At 41.8% G+C, this 22,734-nt stretch overlaps 1 protein-coding gene and 1 long non-coding RNA gene across 6 annotated transcripts in view; one reads left to right on the top strand and one right to left on the bottom strand.

The window, feature by feature from the left end:
* Nucleotides 1-22,734, bottom strand: part of LOC128473346 (nectin-1-like) — a 44,461-nt gene that overhangs the window by 14,620 nt on the left and 7,107 nt on the right. For all 5 annotated transcript variants that reach the window (XM_053455513.1, XM_053455512.1, XM_053455514.1 and 2 more), the window contains exon 2: nucleotides 18,064-18,384. In XM_053455513.1, coding sequence (XP_053311488.1) covers nucleotides 18,064-18,384 — 321 coding nt within the window. The remainder of the gene's footprint in view (nucleotides 1-18,063; nucleotides 18,385-22,734) is intronic.
* On the top strand, nucleotides 452-22,512 carry LOC128473352 (uncharacterized). Its single transcript, XR_008346272.1, has 4 exons — nucleotides 452-1,131; nucleotides 11,613-11,653; nucleotides 14,134-14,320; nucleotides 22,222-22,512. It is a non-coding gene; the product is annotated as an uncharacterized LOC128473352 (long non-coding RNA).

Genomic DNA, 22,734 nt, shown 5'->3' with positions numbered 1-22,734 from the left:
CATACATACATATATATATATATATATATATATATATATATATATATATATACACACACACACACACACATATATATACACATACATACACACACACACACACACAATATAGACAGATTTGGATTATGAATAGAGGCTGCAGAGCGCCAGGCCAAGAGAGAGAGGGGCTGCAGAGCGCCAGGCTGCAAGAGAGAGAGGCTGTAGTTGGAGAGGTTAACTGCCTCACCTATTGGTGTTGGTTCGAGAGATTCGTCTGCACCCAAACCACATACAGAGAATTTCCCAACTTTGGACCCCAGATGGGATGTTTTCCTGTACAATTTTGAAAACGTTTGCAGGCAGTCCCAGTTACCAAAGAACCAGGGGGCAAAGTACCTCACCCCTGGTCTCAGAGGTCCTGCTCAGGACTATGATGCAATTATGGCAGAACTGCCTAGCAGGGTCAGATATTTTAGGCTGTAAAGCTTTGATGAAAATAGCTGTTTCAGGAAGTCTTTCCTGATTTAAACAAATGGTTAGTTTCAAATGTATGAGGAGTTTTAAGGAGTAGAGGCTACTTATCTCTACGGATGTAAATACCGCATTCCTACACTGCAAAGCCATCTCTCTTCTAGAGATACACCAGATGTTTTCTTCAAATTATTCCTTATTATCTCTCAGCGGTGAATAATGTAAATAAAGTTATGACATTTCTAATTCCGGACTTTGCAGAAGCGTTCCACCGAGAGCTACACTGCAGTTGCGGGACGCCTTGCGACGGCACGCAGACAGTGGATGAGAGAGCTGGATCATCAAGGAAGAGTTTTTGCTGCTGTGCCCGGCTGATATAAAGGAACGGCTGCTCGACCAAGAACCCAAGACAGCATAGGAAGCCGGAGAGCTGGCGGACCAGAACAGATGCTTTGCTAAGGGCGTATCCTGTGCCATCTTCTACGTCAGCTTCTACCTCGTGGGGGAAGGAGCTAGCGTCTCTTCCACGCGCCGGGATAGCTGCGGCCATTTCCTTTGTAATTTGTAAGTTGGGCACCGTAGTACTACCTCCGCAGAAAACAGCAAGCACGCACTCTCATCTGGAAGGGGTCGCTGACATCTTCGGTGTTGTTTGTCTTCAGCACAGAGGACAGCCCCAATGTGAATATGCAAACTTTGGGAAACAAGGTAAATGTGATTATCTAATAATTTTCATATGTACTATATTCTCCTGGATAATTGAAACCTTATGGTGATTGCCTAATTTGAAGAAAGTTCTTATTCCCCGAATCTGGATTTATAGCAACAGGAATCAGTTGGATCACAAGTGATGGTAAATATAATGGTGTATCATTGTTCTTACTAGAGGTGAATTTTGCCTGTTTATCCCTGTTTTGGGGAAATAATATATTTTATTATTGTATATGACAGCTTGTGAGACTCTACCTGTAATTAAGTATATTCTTCTGAAGTTTTAAAAGAATTGGATTTTTGTGAATGTGATAGAATATTGGTTTTGCCTATTTAGGGATACATCGAAAATTCAGGATGCACTTGGTCAAAACCAAAAATGAATCCCCCCTCCCTACCTTAAAAAAAAATACACCATGTATAGGAAATATATTTATATATATATATATATATATATATATATATATATATACATATATATGTTAGAGGCTATGGCAATATTTGTGGGCGGAGTCTGGGGAACTACTTAACCCCCTACCGCTCACTCTTGGGTGTGATGTGTTGAGTCAGGGTCCCGCTTTTCCTGAGCAGCAGCCTGAAGTTTTGGCGGCCGGCCAAGTACACGGTTTGTCCACTCTTTATGTCGGATTGGCTGTTGATTTAGTGTTAGAATGGCTTTTAACCCTTGGTGCTCCAACTACCGCTACCGATCCAATGTATTGTTTTACGTGGGAAGTATGCGTCACCGCTGGTCCTGAGGGGTTGTGTACTTTGGCATATGTGCATTGATATTTTATGTTGTATTAGGTTCCTGGGAGGGGCTGGTAATATTTTTTACGGTTTCCATTGTTGTCCGTTTATAAACCTTGGTGAGTTGACCTGCTTGTACATACCTTACATAACCTACTGTGGCTTTATATTTCATCTTCTATCACGCACGCAAGTTCTATCCCTACACCTTCCATTGTAGTCAGGGTAGGCGAGCTCCAGTTTAAAAAGGTTTAATGGTAACATCAGGAATTTTTTATTTTTTTTTTAAATTATTTTACTCTATTTCTTTTATCAAATAAATAAATACAATAAAACCAAATAGACAGTATTCACAAATTTATAACCCCCCTCCCAACCCACCCTGTGTCTGCAAGGGAAGAAAAAAAAAAAATTATTATATATCACCATAGACCCCAAGTAAATTGGAAGTCCCTCATTTTCTTTTTGGATTCTCCACTTCTATATTGTTCATATTTTTTTATTTGGTCAATCAAATTTAACCACTGGGGTAGTACGGGGGCTCCTTTATCAAACCATTTCCTCAAGATCAATAGTCTCCCTAGAAAAAAAAAATTCTTGAAGTTTGTTTAACCTACCAAACTGTTCTACATCACCTAGTATTACAACCCTTGGATCTATTACGCCATTACAATTAAATTCACTTTTCAAAAAATTAAATATATCGTCCCAGAAATTTTTTATCATTTCACATTGCCACCATAAGTGCAATAAACCCGCATTAAGGGTCCCACATCTGGGACAATCTGAGTTGTCTCTACAATTAACCTTCCATAGCTGATGCAGAGAGTAGTATAGCCGATAAATAATTTTAAGTTGAGTGAATTGGTATTGTTTATTTACAGTGCAACACCCTGTGTTAATTAGAATACGGTTCCATGAGGCCTCATCAATAGCCCCAATCTCCTCTTCCCACCTCCTTTTAATCTTATCTCAGAACCTTATATCCATTTCTCCAAGCAACATTTTATAAATAATACTAAGTGTCTTTTTCCCTGTAATCCTTTTCTGTAAAAATTCAAACAAATCATGTGTCTCAAGTACAAAAAACTTCTTATTTTCCGTATAATTATATGCGTGTAATAATTGGTTGTACCAGAATTTATGACCATTATCCAAACCATATTCAAATTTAAGATCATCAAAGTCCTTAATATGGCCAGTAGTAAACAACTGACCCACAAAATTAATGCCTTTTTTAATCCAAAAGTCTCTCCCTAAACCTTTGTGAAACTCCTTAAATTTTAAATTGTGCCATATACATGTATGGGGTAAACTTCCCTCAATTTTGCAAATACGTTTAGTTTCTTGCTATACTTTCCTATATAGTTTCACCAAAGTTGTATAATCAACCTCCCCTTCCACTTGTAAATCCGTCTCCAACATTTCAATGGGGTTAGAGGTCCCACTAGTTTCTAAAAGAAACCGTATTAATCTTCCATATTCATCTAACCTCAAATTCTGAATCTTCGTAGCTAGAAAGTATAATTTGAAATGGGGTAATGCCCAACCACCCTCGCCCTCCGGTGATGTAAGCTTGGCATATTTCATACGCACTCTTCCTCTTCCCCACAAAAGTTTGCTCAGTGCAGCTTCTAATCCTCTAAACCATTTATAAGGAATCCACACTGGTGAGGCAGACAAAACAAACAAAACCTGCGGGAGAACAATCTTCACTAAACTCACTCTATCTGCCAACGATAATGGGAGGTTAGCCCAGGTCTCCGCCTTTTTTTGTATCTTTATACCTAATGGGATAAGATTCTGCTTCATAAAAAGCTCAACTTTACTCGAAATTTTAATCCCCAAGTATTCCACAGGATCCCCCTGACTCAAAATCTTAACCCCCTGGACCTTGGGGCTGCTTGCTGGATTCAATGGGAGAAGTGTTGATTTATCCCAATTAATTTTATGACCTGAAAGACTACCAAAGTTATCAACCATGTCTATCACTATTGGGAGCATTTTTTCAGTATCTTCCAGAAACAATAATAGATCATCCGCATATAACAACAGTTTATCTTCGTTACTTTTTATCCCAAATCCTCTTATTTGTTGATTTTTCCTAATACTAAGAGCTAGGGGTTCAATATATAATATAAATAAAAAGGGGGGAAAGTGGACATCCCTGCCGGGTTCCTCGACTTAACGAGAAGATGTCCGAAAGCGTACCATTTAAGTTTATCCTTGCTACTGGAGAACTATACATAAGTTGTATCCAGCTCAAGAAACCCTATCCAAAACCAAAAGCTATTAACGTATGCCATAAAAAAACTCCACTCCACCCTATCAAAAGCCTTCATGGCATCCAAAGATAGGATGGAGTGGGAAGAGTTCCTGCCCAGCTGGAGGTTGGCGAAAACTCTTTCAAGATTAGAATGTAATAATCTTCCTGGTACAAACCCTGTCTGATCTTCTCCAATCAGATCCGACACACACCTTGCCAATCTTCTAGCGAGCACTTTGGCTAAGATTTTCACATCAGTGTTAAGTAAGGAAATCGGCCGGTATGATTCCACTTTTGCTGGATTTTTATCTTTTTTAAGAATAAGAATAATTACTGCTTCCAACATAGAACTTGGTAGCTGCTTTTCTTTCAGACCTTCAGTAAAAACTGAGCATAACATAGGTAAGAGAGCACCTGCGTATTCCTGATAGATCCCAAAAGGGAGACCGTCCCCTCCTGGGGCGGATGAGGAAGCACAAGAGAAAAGTGCATCCCTCATCTCATCCACCGTAATTTCCCTTTCTAATACATCCTTCTGTTCATCTGAGATCGTAGGTAGAGCACACTCCTTTAAATAATCCACTATATCTCCCTCATTTACTACTGGGTCTGCTTGATATAGCTTAGAAAAAAAGTTAACAACTGCAGCCTGTACTTTACTTGGTTCCCTCACCACCCTTCCATCTTCCTCTTCAATTGCCAAGATATCACTTTTATCTTTCTGGGCCTTTACCAAGTTTGCCAGCAATTTCCCCAGCCTACCCCCTTCTACAAAGTTCCTTTGGCCTCTAAAAAATAACTTATGTCGTGCCTTATCTATCATCAAAGCTGCAAGTTGGTCCTGTAATTCTTTCATTTGTTTATGATTCTCCCTTGAAGGATCTTTTGCAAAATTTGCTTCACTACTGAAGACTCTCTCTTATATCTTTCTCTTTTTGGAAAAAACTTTGTTTTTTTATGACCACATCTCTTAGGAGCAACCCCCGCAAAAATGCTTTTAGTGTGTCCCAGACCACCCCTAATGTTGCGGATGTTCTATTTATCTCCCAAAACTCTTTTAGAGCATGAATATTCCTCTCTTTGGTGTCCAATAGTGTCAGCCAATGGGGATTGAACCTAAAAGGTTTCCCTTCATTCTTCCTCTCCTCCCCCAATGACAAATCCCAAATCCCCAAATCATTACATAAAACTAAATCAATCCTAGATGCAGTTTGATACAAGGCGGAAAAACATGAAAATCTTTGTGTGACAGGATTAAGCGCCAAGGATCATCCAACCTAGTTCTTCGAATATTCTTGCTAATGGGGTCTGAGTATTTACATTCATACTCCGTAAATTACCCACTCGGACCACGTCTTTCGCAGAATCCAATATACAGTTAAAATCCCCAAACAAAAATAATGGGAGATGTTCCTTATCTCGAATGAATTGAACTAATTCATTTATTGGCTGTGAGGAAAAAGGGGGAGGAACATAAAAGAAGGCCATAATCATCTCCCGGTTATATATTGTCAAATGTACAAAAATTAATCTACCTCTCACATCAATTTTTTTGTTCTTAATCACTAATGGAATATTACGATGGAAAAGTAGTGAAACTCCAGCCGAATAATTACAATGAGGAGTGTAGTTCCACCTGAGCCCATCTTCTTGTCAACCTCCTCTGAGTCTCTCCTATCGTATGCGTTTCAACTAAACAAATAATAGCCGGAAGATATTTCTGAACGCGATCAAATATGGCTACCCTTACGTTCTCCCGTTCCCCTCACATTCCAAAACAAGACCTTAATCGACATTCAAAAAACAAACAAACAAAAAAAAAACCCAACCCTGCAGACACATAAACCCCCCCCTCGTGATGAGTGGTAGACAATTTCCCCACTTATCTCTACACACGTCATAGTTACTCCCCCCCCTCCATCCCTACAACAAAATAAATTAGACATTTTGGAATTACAACCCCTCTCCTTCCAACCACCTAATCGCCTCCTGAGGACTTAAAAAAAATAAAGTTCCTGACTTATATTGTACTCAAAGCTTTGTGGGAAACAACAAAGAGTAAGGAATATTCGCCAATCGAAGCCGTTTTTTAATTTCCCCAAAGGCCACTCGATGTAATTGTGTTTCCCTGGAAAAATCTGGATACATGGCAATCTTTACCGAATTATATGTAATTGTACCCATTTCCCTGGCACGTCTAAGAATTACATCACGATCTGATGAATTTAACAATCTAATTATCATAGTCCTGGCTGGAGCCCCCGGTATAGGGGCTTTTGCCGGAATTCTATGGGCCCTTTCCACACAAAATAACGGGGAGAGTGTTTGTAGCCCATCAGGAAATTTTACTTTACGGAAAGGGTAGTGGACGCATGGAATAGCCTTCCAGCAGAAGTGGTAGATGTTAATACAGTAAAGGCATTTAAGCAAGCATGCGATAGGCATATGGCCAAGCTAGATATGGGATAAGGGCACGCACTAAAGGAAAGTACTCAGAGGTTGGGCAGACTGGATGGGCCTACTGGTTATTATCTGCCATCACTTTCTATGTTTCAGTTGTTCCAGATCTGTCACACCTATGGGTCCATACGGGCTGAGACTTCGTTTTTAAATTGACTGCCGTTCAGTCTACTCACCCGTGCTACGTATGTCACACGTGCAATACTCATAACATTCTTACTCGTCCGCTTGAACCAAACCAGGCCGAGGTTATTATTAGCCTGTTCTCGCCACAGTCTTTCAGACTTGTATGCCTAGACTCTCCGTTTTTAATTGATCCACCCAGTCCACATGGGTCGGCATACCGGGCCCTTGCACGTACATTTCCCCTAGGTAGCTACATGTCCAGCTTGTTACCGTACGGTCTTGGGGGTCCCACCTCGTTCTAGGCTCACATCTTGCACAGCTCTGTCCAGGTGGTCTTCACTCAATGCCCCTTCTACGCTACTGTATTTTCTCATAGTGACCGCAGTTTAACCATTTGTTTTCTCCCAGCCGTCATGTCTAACATGTCGGACCTTCTAGATTTGGACTCCGTTCCTGAGACTCCCGCCAGAGGGTCTGACTGGGGTAGCAATCAGTCCTTCAGGGCCTGGACTATTCCCAAGCTTGCAGCTGAGTTACAGAAATGGGGGGTCCATACAGGCTGAGACTTCGTTTTCAAAAGAGAAGCAAGGGGATGTGTCAGTGGTTCTTAAGTCTAAGGATCTCAGGTTGAACAGGAAACTCTCTATCTCTGAGTTTGTGCTGGCATTTAGTCTATTTAGGGATATAATCTGCTTGGTGCACCCGGATAGGAGAGAAGAGCTGGACCTCTATTTGTACAATGTGGTAGGGTTACAAGTACAGGGGGGGTTCATGTTTTTATGACTATCACCGTTCCTTTTCGGCCAAAGCTGCGGCGGCTCTCTCCCAATTCCAGTGCACTACTAATTGGGCTATGCTTCATATGGAGGTGTTTTGTAGACACTTTGCGGGGATTAAGGCTCCGTTTTGCTCCAATTGCCAGTCTTCAGCTCACACCACCAACTGGTGTCCTACAGCTGCTCTGGCAGCTTCTACCCAGCTTGGATAGGAGAGGGGCGCAGCTTCAACCATCCTCGTAAGCGACACCACAGGTGGATAAGTTGGGCAGGCCCATTCGTTATTTAGGGAAGGTTCAGATTTGTAATAATTTTAACCTTGCAGTATGCAATTATGCGCAGTGTCTGTTGCTTCACGTGTGTTTCATTTGCTATAGGGCGCACTGTAAAACTGCCGGTACTATTAAGCAGCAGCACAGCTGACTGAGCCGGGTCAATGTGGACCAGTTAGCTACGTATCTGCAGGGTCACCCATCTCAGCAGCTACGGGCTTTTTTTAATCACAGGTTTCACTTCAGATTTTCATACGGGTCTTATCGTCCTTTCCCAGTCCTCGTTTGAAGGGCATAATCTACTCTCAGCAGAGGCAAACCCCCGGGTCTTGTCAGAGTTGCTTCACACGGAATTAGATAAGGGGTTCATTATAGCGCCTTTCAAGAAGCCTCCCTTTCATGTTTGGAGGATTAACCCCATTGGCGTTGTTCGAGGTAAATTCTCCAATAAATACCGCTTGATTTATGACTTGTCGGCGCCTCATTCTTCCTATGTCCGCAGTATTAATTCATTGATTCCTTCTGAAATACTTGACATGGCCATTCAAAGTATTTTGCATGCAGGTAGGGGTGCTTGGCTGTCTAAAGCAGACATTTGCGATGCGTTCAAACTTCTCCCTATCTTACCCTCACTATGGCAGTGTCATGGAATCAGGTGGGTGGGGCAATATTTTTTTTTGCAGTCAAACTTGCATTCAGGTGTAAAGCAGTCCCTGGCTTTTTGATTCCTTCGCACAAGCTCTAAATTGGATTCTAACGCATCAGGTTCACTGTCTTAAGGTCATCCACTATCTGGATGACTTTCTTATGATCGAGCCTCCTGAGCGTCCGCCCCAGGACCTCCACAGACTCGGGTCCGTGTTTCAGGATATTAATATCCCGTTAGCCTCTCATAAGGTGGAGGGACCAGATAGGATAATTACATTAAAAGGCATATCATGGGGCACAGTGGCATATACGGGGTTTAAGGCATTTATGGGGCAGAGTGACAAGCCTGGGGGCAGATGTGCATAACTGGGAGCAGGTTGGAAAATAAAAGGAATTAAAAACAGAATATTTTTCTCAATCATAGCTTTTATTAAAAAAAATAGTTTACATGAATTAACATTTACTGGTAAAACTTTTTTCCTATAGGGTTGTCTTATATTCAGGCGATTTTTTTTTTTTCCTGAATTAATATTCAGATTTTGGGGGGGGGGTCGTCTTATAAGCAAGGCAGTTCCTTCGTATCCATGCTTTTGTCTTCGCTACCCTTAGCGCCCGTTGATAGCTCTACTGTTACTTTAGATGTAGCCGCACAGGCAGATCTTGTCATGTGGGATGTAATTTTTCGTAACTGGAACGTTGTGTCTTTGTTCATCCCTCAGCCGTCCCATGATTCGCCTCATGTCCTTTCTGGCCAATGCCCTCTTCCGAGCTAACTTCCGTATGTTCTTTTTACAGAATCCAGCAGCAGACCCCTTACCCACGCCTGCACCGCACTTCTCCCAGCTCACCATGGATTGAAAGTGCATATGGACAACGTCCTTATAGGCGCAGATTCAGCTGCTTCTAAGAATGGGGTGCCTCCACATGTCATCAAGCATCTTGGTAGATGGAACTCTGGGTGTTATGCTAGGTACATCCCAGATCCGGAGGTGGAAATGGGTATCGTTTTTCTAAACTTGTTGACTGATCACCTTGTTGCAGTTTTGGAAGAAATATTTGCAATGCTTACCTTTTGGCCTCTTTTTGGCGTAACTCAGATCTTATAGGTAGGCGTTTTGTCAGTCTCACGATTCTTGTTCATCGCACTAATGTCCCAGACTCCGTACACAAGTTAGAGGCTATGGCAATAGCCGTATTTGTGGGCGGAGTCTGGGAAGATACTTAACCCCCTACCGCCCACCCTCAGGTGCGATGCGTTGAATCAGGGTCACGCTTTTCCCCCACCCACCCTCGCCTTATCTTAATTCTCATTACTTGGGTATGCCCTCTTTTTTGGTGTACTGTCCATCAAAGTCACGGCACACCTCAGATCTTGTAGGCAGGCGTTTCATCAGTCTCACTTTTCTTGTTCATCACCCTAATGTCCCAGACTCCGTACACAAATTATATACATATATACATATATATACACTGTGACAAACCCTGTAGCACGAGGGCCATAAACATCACAGTTAGGGGTCTTAAGCACAGTCCTCTAGGGCAGTCGGAGTCAGGAACACCAGTTTGTAACAAAACAATGCTTTATTTTTTAATTGCTCACACCCCAAAACCAAATCATAAAAACAAAACCTAGCTCCCAATTGGAGCCCTCTCTAACTAAACTATGCTGGTCCAGACTGACCGGCCTAATCACCCACTAGCTCAACCTCCCAACCAGACCCAGCTACGCCAGGCTCTGGAAAACCTCCCCCAGACAGCACACAAAAATGTCCAGGCAGGTATTGCCTCACTTGGCTCAGGGATGATCTTGTTCAGGGCCTCTCCTTGCCCTGGGAGCTCAGGGAAACTTCCTCTTCCCCCAACAGTCTCCCTGAGTATCAGGCTCCAGGGGTTTTTAATGCCCAGCACCTGTGCCTGACGCCGGCCCCATAAGAATCCCGGACCGGATCCTGCGGACTTCTTGCCTCCTGGAAAACCCGGCATGGAATTTCCACAAAATGGGGAAACGGAGCACTGGCCCACCCTGTTCTCCAATTGCTCCACCCCAGGGACCCATATGTATAATCTGCATAGCAGCTGTACTCAGATGCCATGCTAATCATCTCCCTGGGGTTCACAGTCTCACAACACACACACACAAATATATACACATACATACACACACAATATAGACAGATGTGGACTATAGAGGCTGCAGAGCGCCAGGCCAAGAAAGAGGCTGCAGAGCGCCAGGCTGCAAGAGAGAGAGGCTGTAGTTGGAGAGGTTAACTGTCTCACCTATTGGTGTTGGTTCGAGAGATTTGTCTGCACCCAAACCACATACAGAGAATTTCCCAACTTTGGACCCCAGATGGGATGTTTCCCTGTGCAGTTTTGAAAATGTTAGCAGGCAGTCCCAGTTACCAAAGGACCAGGCAAAGTACCTAACCCCTGGTCTCAGAGGTCCTGCTCAGGACTATGATGCAATTAAGGCAGAACTGCCTAGCAGGGTCAGATATTTTAGGCTGGAAAGCTTTGATGAAAATAGCTGTTTCAAGTCTTTCCTGATTTAAACAAATGGTTAGTTTCAAATGTATGAGGAGTTTTAAGGAGTAGAGGCTACTTATCTCTACTGATGTAAATACCACATTCCTACACTGCAAAGCCATCTCTCTTCTAGAGATACACCAGATGTCTTCTTCAAATTATTCCTTATTATCTCTCAGCAGTGAATAATGTAAATAAAGTTGTGACATTTCTAATTCCGGACTTTCCAGAAGCGTTCCACCGAGAGCTACACTGCAGTTGCGGGACGGCTTGCGACGGCACGCAGACAGTGGACGAGAGAGCTGGATCATCAAGGAAGAGTTTTTGCTGCTGTGCCCGGCTGATATAAAAGAAACGGCTGCTTGACCAGGAACCCAAGACAGCATAGGTAGCCGGAGAGCTGGCGGACCGGAACAGAGGCTTTGCTGAGGGTGTATCCTGTGCCACCTTCTACGTCAGCTTCTACCTCATGGGGGAAGAAAAGGCCCTAGTGTCTCTTTCACGCGCGGAGATAGCTGCGGACATTTCATTTGTAAGTTGGGCACCGTAGTACTACCTCCGCAGAAAACAGGAAGCACGCACTCTCATCTGGAAGGGGTCGCCGACATCTTCGGTGTTTGTCTTCAGCACAATATGCAAACTTTGGGAAAGCCACTTTGGGAAGCAAGGTAAATGTGATTTTCTAATAATGTTCATATGTACTATCTTCTCCTGGATAATTGAAACTTTATGGTGATTGCCTAATAAGTTCTTATTCCCTGAATCTGGATTTATAGCAACAGGAATCAGTTGGACCACAAGTGGTGGTAAATATAATGGTGTTAGATTGTTCTAACTAGAGGTGAATGTTGTCTGTTTATCCCCGTTTTGGGGAAATATTGTTTATTTTATTATTGTATATGACAGCTTGTGAGACTCCAGCTTATAACCCGTGATAATGGCAATGATGTATAAGGTTTTGTTACCTGTAATTAAGTATATTCTTCTGAAGTTTGACATTATTTGCATCTATTAAAAATCTGTTATGAGTAAGTTCTTCAGACTAATATAGTGAGTTTGTGATTTTTTTTGTTACCACCCTAATTGTTATCTTTTATTATTATTTTTTTTATTATTTGTGGTTGCTGGGCGGATTGGAAATTAACTGGTTTGATATTAACACATGCTGCTCATATAAGGCGATGCGATCTGAAAGGATTTAGGATCAGAGATAAAATATAGGGTATCTCTTTAAATTCGTCTCGTGGGTGTGGCCCTACAGTAATTAAAAGCGCTGGATTTTTGTGAATGTGATAGAATATTGGTTTTGCCTATTAAGGCTAGGTTTCCACTTGGGTTTTTGTCCTGCGTTTTTTTCTTGATGAAAAACGCCAGGAAAAACGCCAAGAAAACTGCCACTGCATTTTGGCGTTTTTTCTGGCGTTTTAGCCTTTCTGTGGAAATTGCTTTTTTTTACCTTAGGCAGTTTTTCCAGCCTTTACAAGTTAGAAGTTTCACCCAGCTAAAAGGGATTAGGATAAATGGCAAGTATCTGCCCTCTCCTGATGTCATTTCTTTGGTAGAGTTCTACTTAAACGCCCCGGCGGACCCTTTTGTCTCTTTTCTGTGGTTTGTAAGGCATGCTTTATTCTGAATGTCTGCTCCTCTAGGAAGATTGGCCCCAGATGATGGTGCAAATTGTTTGCTGTTGCTTTTGGCACGCAGGATCCAGTTGATGCGTCGCGTATGTTTGTTTGTAATGGCATGTTTGTTCCAAATGGTGTAAAATTCAATATGAACTTTGTTTTGTGTGAAACTGTTTATTTCCAGCCTATTTCTCGTAGGACACACAGATACTGGGTCCATCCTCTGCATTGTAACTGTGGAAAAAAACGCCATAAAAAACGCCAAGGCAAAAAACCCACATGGCTTTTTCATGGCGTTTTTTCCTCTCCCATAGACTTCTATTGGAGAAAAACGCCAAGATTTCCTTGCAAAAAACGCCAGAGTGTCAACATGCTGCGATTTTGAAAAACTGCCACAGAGCCCAAAAAAGCAGAAAAACGCCAAAGAGGACTGAAAAAACGCCAAACAGAAAAACGCCAAGTGGATATGGCATTGTGCGATTTCCTACTGAAGAACAGCTAACATCTGGCTGCAGCGTTTTTTCACTAAAAAAACGCCGTGTAGCTGAACTGGCGTTTTTATAAAAAAAAAAACAAGTGGAAACCTAGCCTTAGGGATGCACCAAAAATTCTGGCCTGAAATCGAAAATTCAGGATGCACTGGGCCAAAACCAAAAATGACACCCCCCCCACCTTTAAAAAAAAAAATAACATATATATATTAACAAAGACGGATGTTACACAGTGCCACAATTACAAAAAACTAGACATACAAAAGAAAAACAAAACAGGCAAACAGTTCTTAAAATCAATGGGACTTAAACACAGGACCCTCACTCACAAGTTCATCAGATGGTGTCTTATGATGTTGTTCCAATCAGAGTATATCGTGGAGTTCTGCTTTGAGGTCGCTGCATTGCCCGTAAATCAGACTCTTTTGCAAGAAAATACCCCTCTGGACCACATGACCAATTGTATGACAGCTTTTCCAAGAATTGCATCCCATCTTTGAGGTGCCAATAGGTTATAGTGGGGTAAAGGCAATGGATAACCCCTCCACTTAAGCTAGGAATGGAACCCCTATAACTCAGGATCCTTATCAGTTGGGCCATGAATCACCACAGGGGCCCTCTGGGAAGAGAGACACCTCTTGCCAGAACAGTTACAGAGGGCATGCACAAAGAAACTGATTTAAATCAACATCAAATTAACCCATTCAATGCTTACACAAAGAAAGAAACCACCTCTGCTGGATTACCCTTCCATGCGTCCACTATATCCTATCAGTTAATCATACCACCCACTTACACATCCATGCTACCACACACATTCATTCGTTCATTCATTCACTCTTTCATCCACAGATACTGATCATTCACAGATACTCACTCCTTCCCTCAATCATGTATACTTGTTCATACCACCTCCCCCACCCCTTACCAGAACTGCACCGCTTGGTGCTGCTTGCGGACCCCCGAACGGCGGCACTGTTTTCCTCTGTGTTGCTCGCATTGTGTGTGAATAACTTCTCTTGTCCCTCCCAGGGAAAGCAAGTACGTCACCTTTAGGGACGCGAGATATATTTACGTGACTCCGCTGGGTTCCTGCTTCGCCTGGAGGGAACAAGAGACGCTGCTCGTATAGTTTAGCAGTCCCTGGATTTTCGGCCATCTTCAGTGTTTGTCTCCAGCACAGAGGACAGAGGGAGCATGCAACCTGTGGGGAAACAAGGTAACTGTGGGGCTGAGGGACACCGGGGCAGAAGTGACTCTTGTGCATCCAGAGCTAGTGAGCTCCGAGGTCTTTATTCCTGGCAAGACTTTAGCAGTGAGAGGAATTGGGGAGTATGTCCTACAGTGGCATTATTTTTGGATTGGGGAGCAGGGAATGGTGTATGAGATGTGGGGGTGTCTGATAACATTCCTACTAATGTGTTATTGGGTACTGCATTGGGTAGGCTGTTATCAAAGTATATGCCTGAGGATGATACCTGTGATTTATCAAAACGTCTTCTAGGGTCCAAACTATAGAAAGGGCTGTGTGTAACAATGTACCAGGGCAGCCTCATAGGGAGGGAGGGCAGAAAGGTGTGCGTGTCGGTCTGTGCCAGAACCCAGACGAGGGACATGGAGCGATCCCTGCTCAGCCCAAAACACTATGTGAGGCCTATGGGAGGGAGGGTGGAAGAATGCCTATATGTGCATGAACAAGAAGTTTGCAACTAAAAATAAAAGTGGGCGAGGGACAGAGAGAGGGTAGTTGTGCACTTGTTCCCGTATTCTGCGGCCATAAGGTTTTATTCTGTATCCGAGCAGTTTGAACATTAACCATTTAACAATTACTTTGAACAATAAAAATCAAACTCTTGTTCCAAGCCACAGAGTTCCAATTGAAATTACCCAGGCCAGCCGCCCACCATAAATAATAATTTTCCCCACGTTCACCCACTGCCAAGAGAGTAACACTCCCATAAAAGCTACGACAACGAAACAAAGAATAATCTTAAAATTAACATAAAACAAGGGAGGGCGACTTTTCGGCAGCTCTTCAATGCTGCTACCCACGGCTTTGCTGTTAACTGTCGGCACTGATCCAGCACCTCAAACGCTTTGTATTTAATATTCCCACCCAAACGCTAGCGCAAACTGCCCTCGGCGCATTTAATTTAGCTTACAGCAGTTTAAACATTAACCATTTAACAATAACTTTGAACAAGGCCACAGAGTACCAATTCAAATTAACCAGGCCAACCGGTCTATAAGCCAGCCGGCCAGCATAAATAATTCCCCAACCGCCACAAATGGGTACATTAACAAATGAAAAGTGGCACAATTTCTGAAAGGATAATATTGTATCATGAAAAATTTTTAAATTAAAAAATTACTTCCTTGCAGTGCACCAAAAGCCAAATAGATTTAACCCTTCCTATGTCATTGCCCCACAATGTATAACAACAACAACAGGCCATGGAAAAAACTTTCACAAAGCCCAAAATATTGTTTTTTAATTGAAAAATGCTTATACCCCTTACACCTTCCCAACCGAAAACAAATTTTATTAGAACCGAAACTGAGATTTTCTCCATGAAACCATTCGGCAGCTCTTCTTTGCGCCCAGAAAATAAATGTGTCCCACAGTCAATATCACTATAAGACAAACACCTGAAAGACCGTTTTTGTTTGACGTGCCTGGCCTGTCATTGGACGTTAAGCCGTTAAACAGGGGAGCAGCCTCGATATCACTGGTGTTACCGCTCTTTTGAACTGGCTGCCTACTTGCTTGACTTCCCTCATTTTTACGAAAACACCTGAAACCTGGGTGATTACCCGCACAAAAAGTTTGAATTTACATGAATTAAGCCATTTACATTGTGATTCGTTAAAGGTCCGATAAACATCTTTTTGCCGAACATTTCCAACATGCATTCTATTGCTATAAGCATATCTCTGAGATAACATTATACTGACCCACGGAACATTCTTCATTCCCCAATTTAAATTTCTATGTACAGCGATTCTTTGTCTAAGTATCTCATTATAGTTAAACCATGACATACCACCGAATTTCACATGACATTTCACATGACAAAGCCTCCTTCATATAAGCTTCATTTAGAACATTTTTTTGAAATTTTCCTCCTACTGGATTAGGGCTGAATGCCTAAAAAGATTTGTTGATGGAATGGCAGGCATTCCATCAACAAATCTTTTCAGGCATTCAGCCACACGCTTGTTCCTGCCTGCTCAAAATCCTCTTGTATGTCTGGAACAGTTAGGGCTGCAACTAATGATTATTTTCTTTTTTTATTTGGACAATTATTTTTTCGATTTTTTTTTCTTTTTATTTAAATGTAAATTTTTCATTTAAAATAATTTAATAAACAAACAGGATGTTAAAAACAAACAGCAGAATAAAAAGAACTTTGATAAAAATGCATTTTTTGTTTTTATTTCCCAACCCCAGTTATGCAGGCTTGATCCCAGGCTTGCCACACTGCCCCTCCAGATAGCCCACTCCGCCCTCCCCACATATGCCTTATATACCCTATATGTCTTATACCCACTGATATGCCACTGTGCCCCCTGCTATCCTTATACCCCCAGAAATGCCACTCAGTCCTCCCCTGATATGCCTTATACCCCAGATATGACACTCGGCCCCCAAGATATGCCTTATACCCCCTTATATGCCACTGTTCACCCTGATATGCCTTATAACCAATGTTCCCTCTAATTTTTCTTAGGTAGTGTGCACAGAAAATTTCTCTTGTGCAAAAATTTTCCCAGAGCCAAAATTTTGTGCGCACAATATGCTTCTGCAAATGTTAAATTTAAATTGTTATTCTATATTTTTGGTACAGCTTGCTCATGGTTAATAACACTACATTATAGTGTGATAATGTAGTATTAGTTAAACAACAGTATTACTTACTATAATGTTTTTTAAAGGTGAAATTCTCACTGCATAAGTAAATTATGTGCGAATCACGATTGGAGGCTTCAGGCCGCATACAGGATAAAAAATTGGGAAAAACTGTTGTGCGTACCTAGAGTATTTGGCACCTGGGGCAGATCCTGTACGTTGGACCCACACACACACACACACACACACACACACACACACACACACACACACACACACACACACACACTTTAAAACTGCATAGCTTCTATCGTTAGGCAAACATTGACAGGGGTACAGCATAACTGTTATTTACTAAGGCAGACATTGACGGTGGTACAACATAACACCTATCACTATATACTGAGGTAGACATTGACCGTGTTACAGCATAACTGCTATCATTATATACTGAGGCAAACATTGATGGTGGTACAGCGTAACTGCTATCATTATATACTGAGGCAAACACTGACCGTGGTACAACATAACATCTATCACTATATACTGAGGCACGCACTGACGGACTATATCTCCAGCTTCTACCTCAAGCCCAATCCAGGACATTCCATGGCGTCCTTTACCCCCCACTCCCATCCCCTTGCTCAGGTGACAGAAAAAGGACAATCATAAATGCATAATCATAATTTTATATAATACATTTAAATTGTTTTTTCTTAACTTGATTACGAAACTATAAATCAAGCCATCCTTATAAAAGGTAAATTACAATGCATCTTATGTATCAAAATATGTTGAATTATGTATATGTTTTGTAATATTTTTTGATGAGCTGATTATTTTTTATTGATATTATTGATTGTGCAATGTCCACTTGCTGCCAGAGAGGTGGATCCGGGTCACCTGCAGCCCTGTGGGGGGATCTGGATCTTAGTCTTATAGTCAGACCTCTGTTTGAGGTCAGATTATAAGACAACCTTGAATATAAACCATGTCTTGTATTTGAGCAAAGGCGCTACTTTTCAGCAAAATACAATTTAACCATTCTATGGAAAATAACATCTATTGGCATCCCCGTAAATGCAGATCCTATTCAACGTCGCTCCTCTCACCTTGAATGATCAGTTTAATTTCCTGAGACGTTACCCCACTCGGGTGTAGGGTGAAGACACATCTGTAGGTTCCTTCATCGGCTAGTGTCAGATTTGATATTGTAATGTCGCCAACTTTGTCATTACCTAGATATTTCACTCTCTGTCCAAGCCCGGTCATTTTAACTACACTGTAGGATTTGGCATAGGTTAAGAAGTCCTCATTTTGGGTAGATGTTTTCTTCTGCCACGTTACTTGGGTTATTATTTCCTCGGTCTGAACTTTGCATCCCATCAAAGCAGAGGCTCCCAGTTCGGCGTAAACAGGTCCGTTCACTATAACTAATACAAGAAGAAAGCAAAATGGTCAAGCTGCTTTAAAATACAGGATTTTATCAGTCCTTTTAACCCCTTGACTGCCAACAACGGCATGGTGCCGTCGCTAGCAGTTCCAGTCAGGTGTTAACGACTGCACCATGCCGTCGCTAGCACTATCTTACCTTGATGGAGGTCTGTGAACCCCCATCACCACCTACCCCGGCGATCTGCCCCTCACACTGAAGGGCATCACCGTGGCCACCCAATCCGACTGGTGGCGGCGTGTGCAATGACGCGATGATGTCACAGCGCAACTTTATTACTAACTGACAATTCTCAGTTAAAGTGGTATGGGGGCATGCTGCTTAGATGCCTGTTTCCCAGACATCTAAGCAGCTACAGACCCCCAACATATACCGTTGGAAAGGTAATCGTCTCACCTTTCCAACGGTATAATGCTTGTGAAAAAATAATAAAAAATATTAAGTTAAAAAAATAAAGTAAAAAAATGATTTGGGGGTCTCTAAAGGCAGATAAATAACGATCAAAATTGCCTAGAGACCCCCAAATTAAATTATCTCAACATTAACTAGTTAAACTTTAAAAAAAAAAAAAAGTTTAAGTATTCTAGCTAAATGATCACTGTGGTAGCCAATGTTACCACAGTGATCATATAGCAATGAAAAGTCACATTCCCTTTTTTAAAAATGGCAGATACTAAATTTTAACCTCATGATCCCTTTGATCATGGGGTTAAATTTAGCCAATGGTAGAGGGAGGGAATTTTTGAAATCCTGATGAACTGTAAATATTGGTAAAATCAGCCATTTAGCCCGTGCGGTAGGTGAGTAACCATCTCATCCCTGGAGCTCCTTGCATTTTTACTGCCAAACTTATTTTTGCTGTAAAAGTGATTTTTTTTTCTCCCTTTACCATCATTTCTTTGGGATTGTTAGGGGAAAGAATGGTGTGTGCTTCTGTGAATGAATGTACGGATAGTATGGTGTGTGCTTCTGCGAGTGAATGGACATATGAAAGGCGTGTGAATGGTCAGTAATTAGAGTTGAAGCCTTGATGTGGCATTACTGCTCGCTTAACCCAGGGGTTTTTGGTACCTGAAAGCCCAGAGCAATTTTGCCATTTTTGCGCTATGTCGGTTCAGCGATTATTCTCTTTTCCTGTGAATAGTGTACCCATGTAAACTATATATTGTTTTTTCAAGGAGAGATAGAGCTTTCTTATGATACCGTAGTTGGATGATTAGCTGAAAATTTAGAATGAGAAATTTAGTAAAAACTAGAGAAAATTAGAAAAAAAAAACTGATTTTTTTTTTTACATTTTCCCTCTGAATCCTCACAAAATTAGGTAAAGTGGTGGAAAATCTCCTCCAAGTTTATCAATTCAGGTGTCCTGATTTCAGAAATACCTAATTTATATAGATTTTTCCATACTTCCCAGCACCAGGGAGCATACTATAAGGTGTACATTTTTTGTATAATTTTTATGCCTATGGCTTAACGGGTTTGGGGGTTGTGAACGGGGGCAGGAGGGTTATACTGGCTAGATGTTATGCTAGGGCAATGGGATGTAAGGTTTTTTAATATTTTTTTTATATTTTATTTTTTATATATATATATACCGTATTGGCTCGAATATAGACTTTAAAGTGGGGGTGCGGCCTATATTCGGGGTCTAGCGCCCGACGCCCGGGACATGCAGTCCCGGGCGCCGGGCAGGCAGCGGGGTTAGGATACAGATCCCCCGCAGCGGTGCAGGGGACCTGCATCCTACTGTCTGATACGCTCAGACAGCCTCCCCTGCCAGCCCCCGGACTTACCGGAGCAGACTCCCGGGTGTCTTGCGGGGTCGGCGGGGGACGTCTACGCAATACAACTTCCGGTGCCGGATGTGCCGGTACCGGAAGTTGTATTGCGTAGATGTCCCCCGCCGGCCCCGCAAGACACCCGGGAGTCTACTCCGGTAAGTTGGGGAGGGGGGGGCAGAGGAGGACAGTGGCAGCATATCTCGGGGAGGGAGGACAGTGGCAGTATATCTCGGGGGGCGGGGGGGGGACAGAGTGGCAGCATGTTTTTTTGGTGCTTTTTTAAAGAAAAAAACTTTTTCTTTAAAAAAGCACCAAACTTTTAGGGTGCGGCCTATATACGGGGGCGGCCTATATCCGAGCCAATACGGTATATATATATATATATATTTTTTTTATTTTATTTTTTTTAAACACAAAAATGGTTAGAGGTCCTCTTAGGGACCTTCTGAACATGCCAGTGATGTCACAATGACATCACAGCTCACATTATTATTTTTTTAAGTATTATTTATATTATTATTTTAATGATTTTTTTACTATTATTTTTTAAATGAATAAACTTTTTTTTTCTGCTTTTCTGTTTCAGGACGGGAGGGGGAGTGATAGACATGGTTTCTCACTCTCCTCCCCGTGATCTCTATGCAGGTCCTCGCAGTCACGCAACCCGGAAGGGAATGTCCGATCGCGCGATCAGGCAGTTTGAAATGTAACAGCTTTTCCTGCTGTCAGTGGGGAGTCTGGTCTCCCGTGCCTGGTCTCCCGTGCAGCGGCAGGGATGTGTCCCTGACGCTGCAAGAAAGGCTGGACGTACCGGGACGTCCAAAGGGGTTTCATAATAGGCGTTTTTTGGACGTCCCGGTACGTCTATAGGGGATTGAAGGGGTTAAGAAGTTAAATTATGGCACAAAAAGTACACATCTGCAAAACTTGACGCATCAAATGAGGGGCTGCATGCGTTTCTAATACAAAACTGGAGTGCGCAAGACACAAAGGAACATGTCGCTATGGTTTGAAAAAGCGTTTTCTAGCCAAAGCAACATATTCCATCATTTTTGCACTCAACTTTTGTCCTAGAATTACATGTAACCCCTCATTTGAAGCTCCAAGGGGAGTAGTTTCTTTAAATGTGTACTTTATGTACCCTAATTTAACTTCCCAGATGTCTAGACCAATTTAACTTCAGATATGGCAGATTTGAGAATCTTGTTAAAAAATTGTCTTAAAACATTTAGGGGTGATGCCTGCAATTAGACAGCTCTAGACAGCTGGGAAGTTAAATTATGGGACAAAAAGTATACATTTGCAGAAACTACACCCCTTGGCGCATCAAATGAGGGGCTGCATGTATTAGTAGCACAAGACTGTAGTGCGCAAGACATAAATGAACTTGTCGCTTTTAATTTTGTGTTTGTTTTTTATAAGTGTGATATTCACTTATTTGCTGTGCACATCAGATTTGTGATACAAATACAAATAAGACCTCATTTGCTGTGGCTGGGGGTGTAGTTTCTAAAAATATATAGTTTTGTTGGCATATTTTAACATCCCGGGCAGCTAGAGCTGTTTAACTGACGGCAGCCATGCGTTAAATTTAAAGATGGATTTTGTGATCGTCTAGTAAATTGAATTTATAGCAATAAAGTATTAGAAAAACACAAACTACTGTTCTCAATGTCTGTTTATTTTAGACCGGTTACCTACTACAAATATTTAGCAGCACAGCTTTTGATATTAGAGTTTAGAAAAATAAAATTACAAACTAGTTTTTATTGAGTCGTAAGTGAAAAAATACACCTTTTTCCCATGTTTGGCTTTAATTTGCAAACCTAATGAGACATACACATATAAAAATATTTGGAATCTGCTGGGTGTGCTGAAAAAAATAACATACGGTTTGTATTGTTTATTCCCAAGAAATTTACTTCTAAACGCGTTTAAACGAGAGATGCACCAAAATGACGAAAACCAGCTTAGCACTCGGGTGGGAAATGGCTTAGCAGCCAAGGGGTTAAAATAACATTCAATGTCATTCCAGGTATCATGCATGGAGTCCCCGCCATCTTCATTCTCCCACTGATGTTCCTGCAGGTGAGTGTACAGATAAATAATGGGGCTTGATTTAAGCACAGAGTACAGGTAGATAGGGGGGCACTAGTTTCCCTTGCAGAATACCAGACTCGGCACCTGAGGGTCCACAAAAAGTTTTAAGAGGTACCTTCATTTCTGAACAGCAACAATACTAATAGCTCTGATCGCCGTGGCTCTATTTAATGCGTAAATTGTTGAAAAATAAAGCACATGAAGGATAACCATAATTGTTATCGTAACTAAAAGGCTCAGTTTAGATTGAATTCTGGTTAACTCTATGCCTCTGGAAATTATTACTTCTGAATTTATTATTTAGACTAAAGCAATCCTAAAGGAATTAAATTAATGAAAATATTTTAATGTTTAGAAATAAGAAGTGAGGTCACATGATACTATACATTTACTACACATTATGTTCATACTGTACCTGGGAGCCTCCCGGATCTGCTCCCACAGGGGC

The sequence above is a fragment of the Spea bombifrons genome, chromosome 2 (assembly GCF_027358695.1).
Source record: "Spea bombifrons isolate aSpeBom1 chromosome 2, aSpeBom1.2.pri, whole genome shotgun sequence".
Classification (NCBI taxonomy): Eukaryota; Metazoa; Chordata; class Amphibia; order Anura; family Pelobatidae; genus Spea; species Spea bombifrons.
The sequence above is the reverse complement of the archived record's forward strand: the minus strand, read 5'-3'. Positions and strand labels throughout refer to the sequence as shown.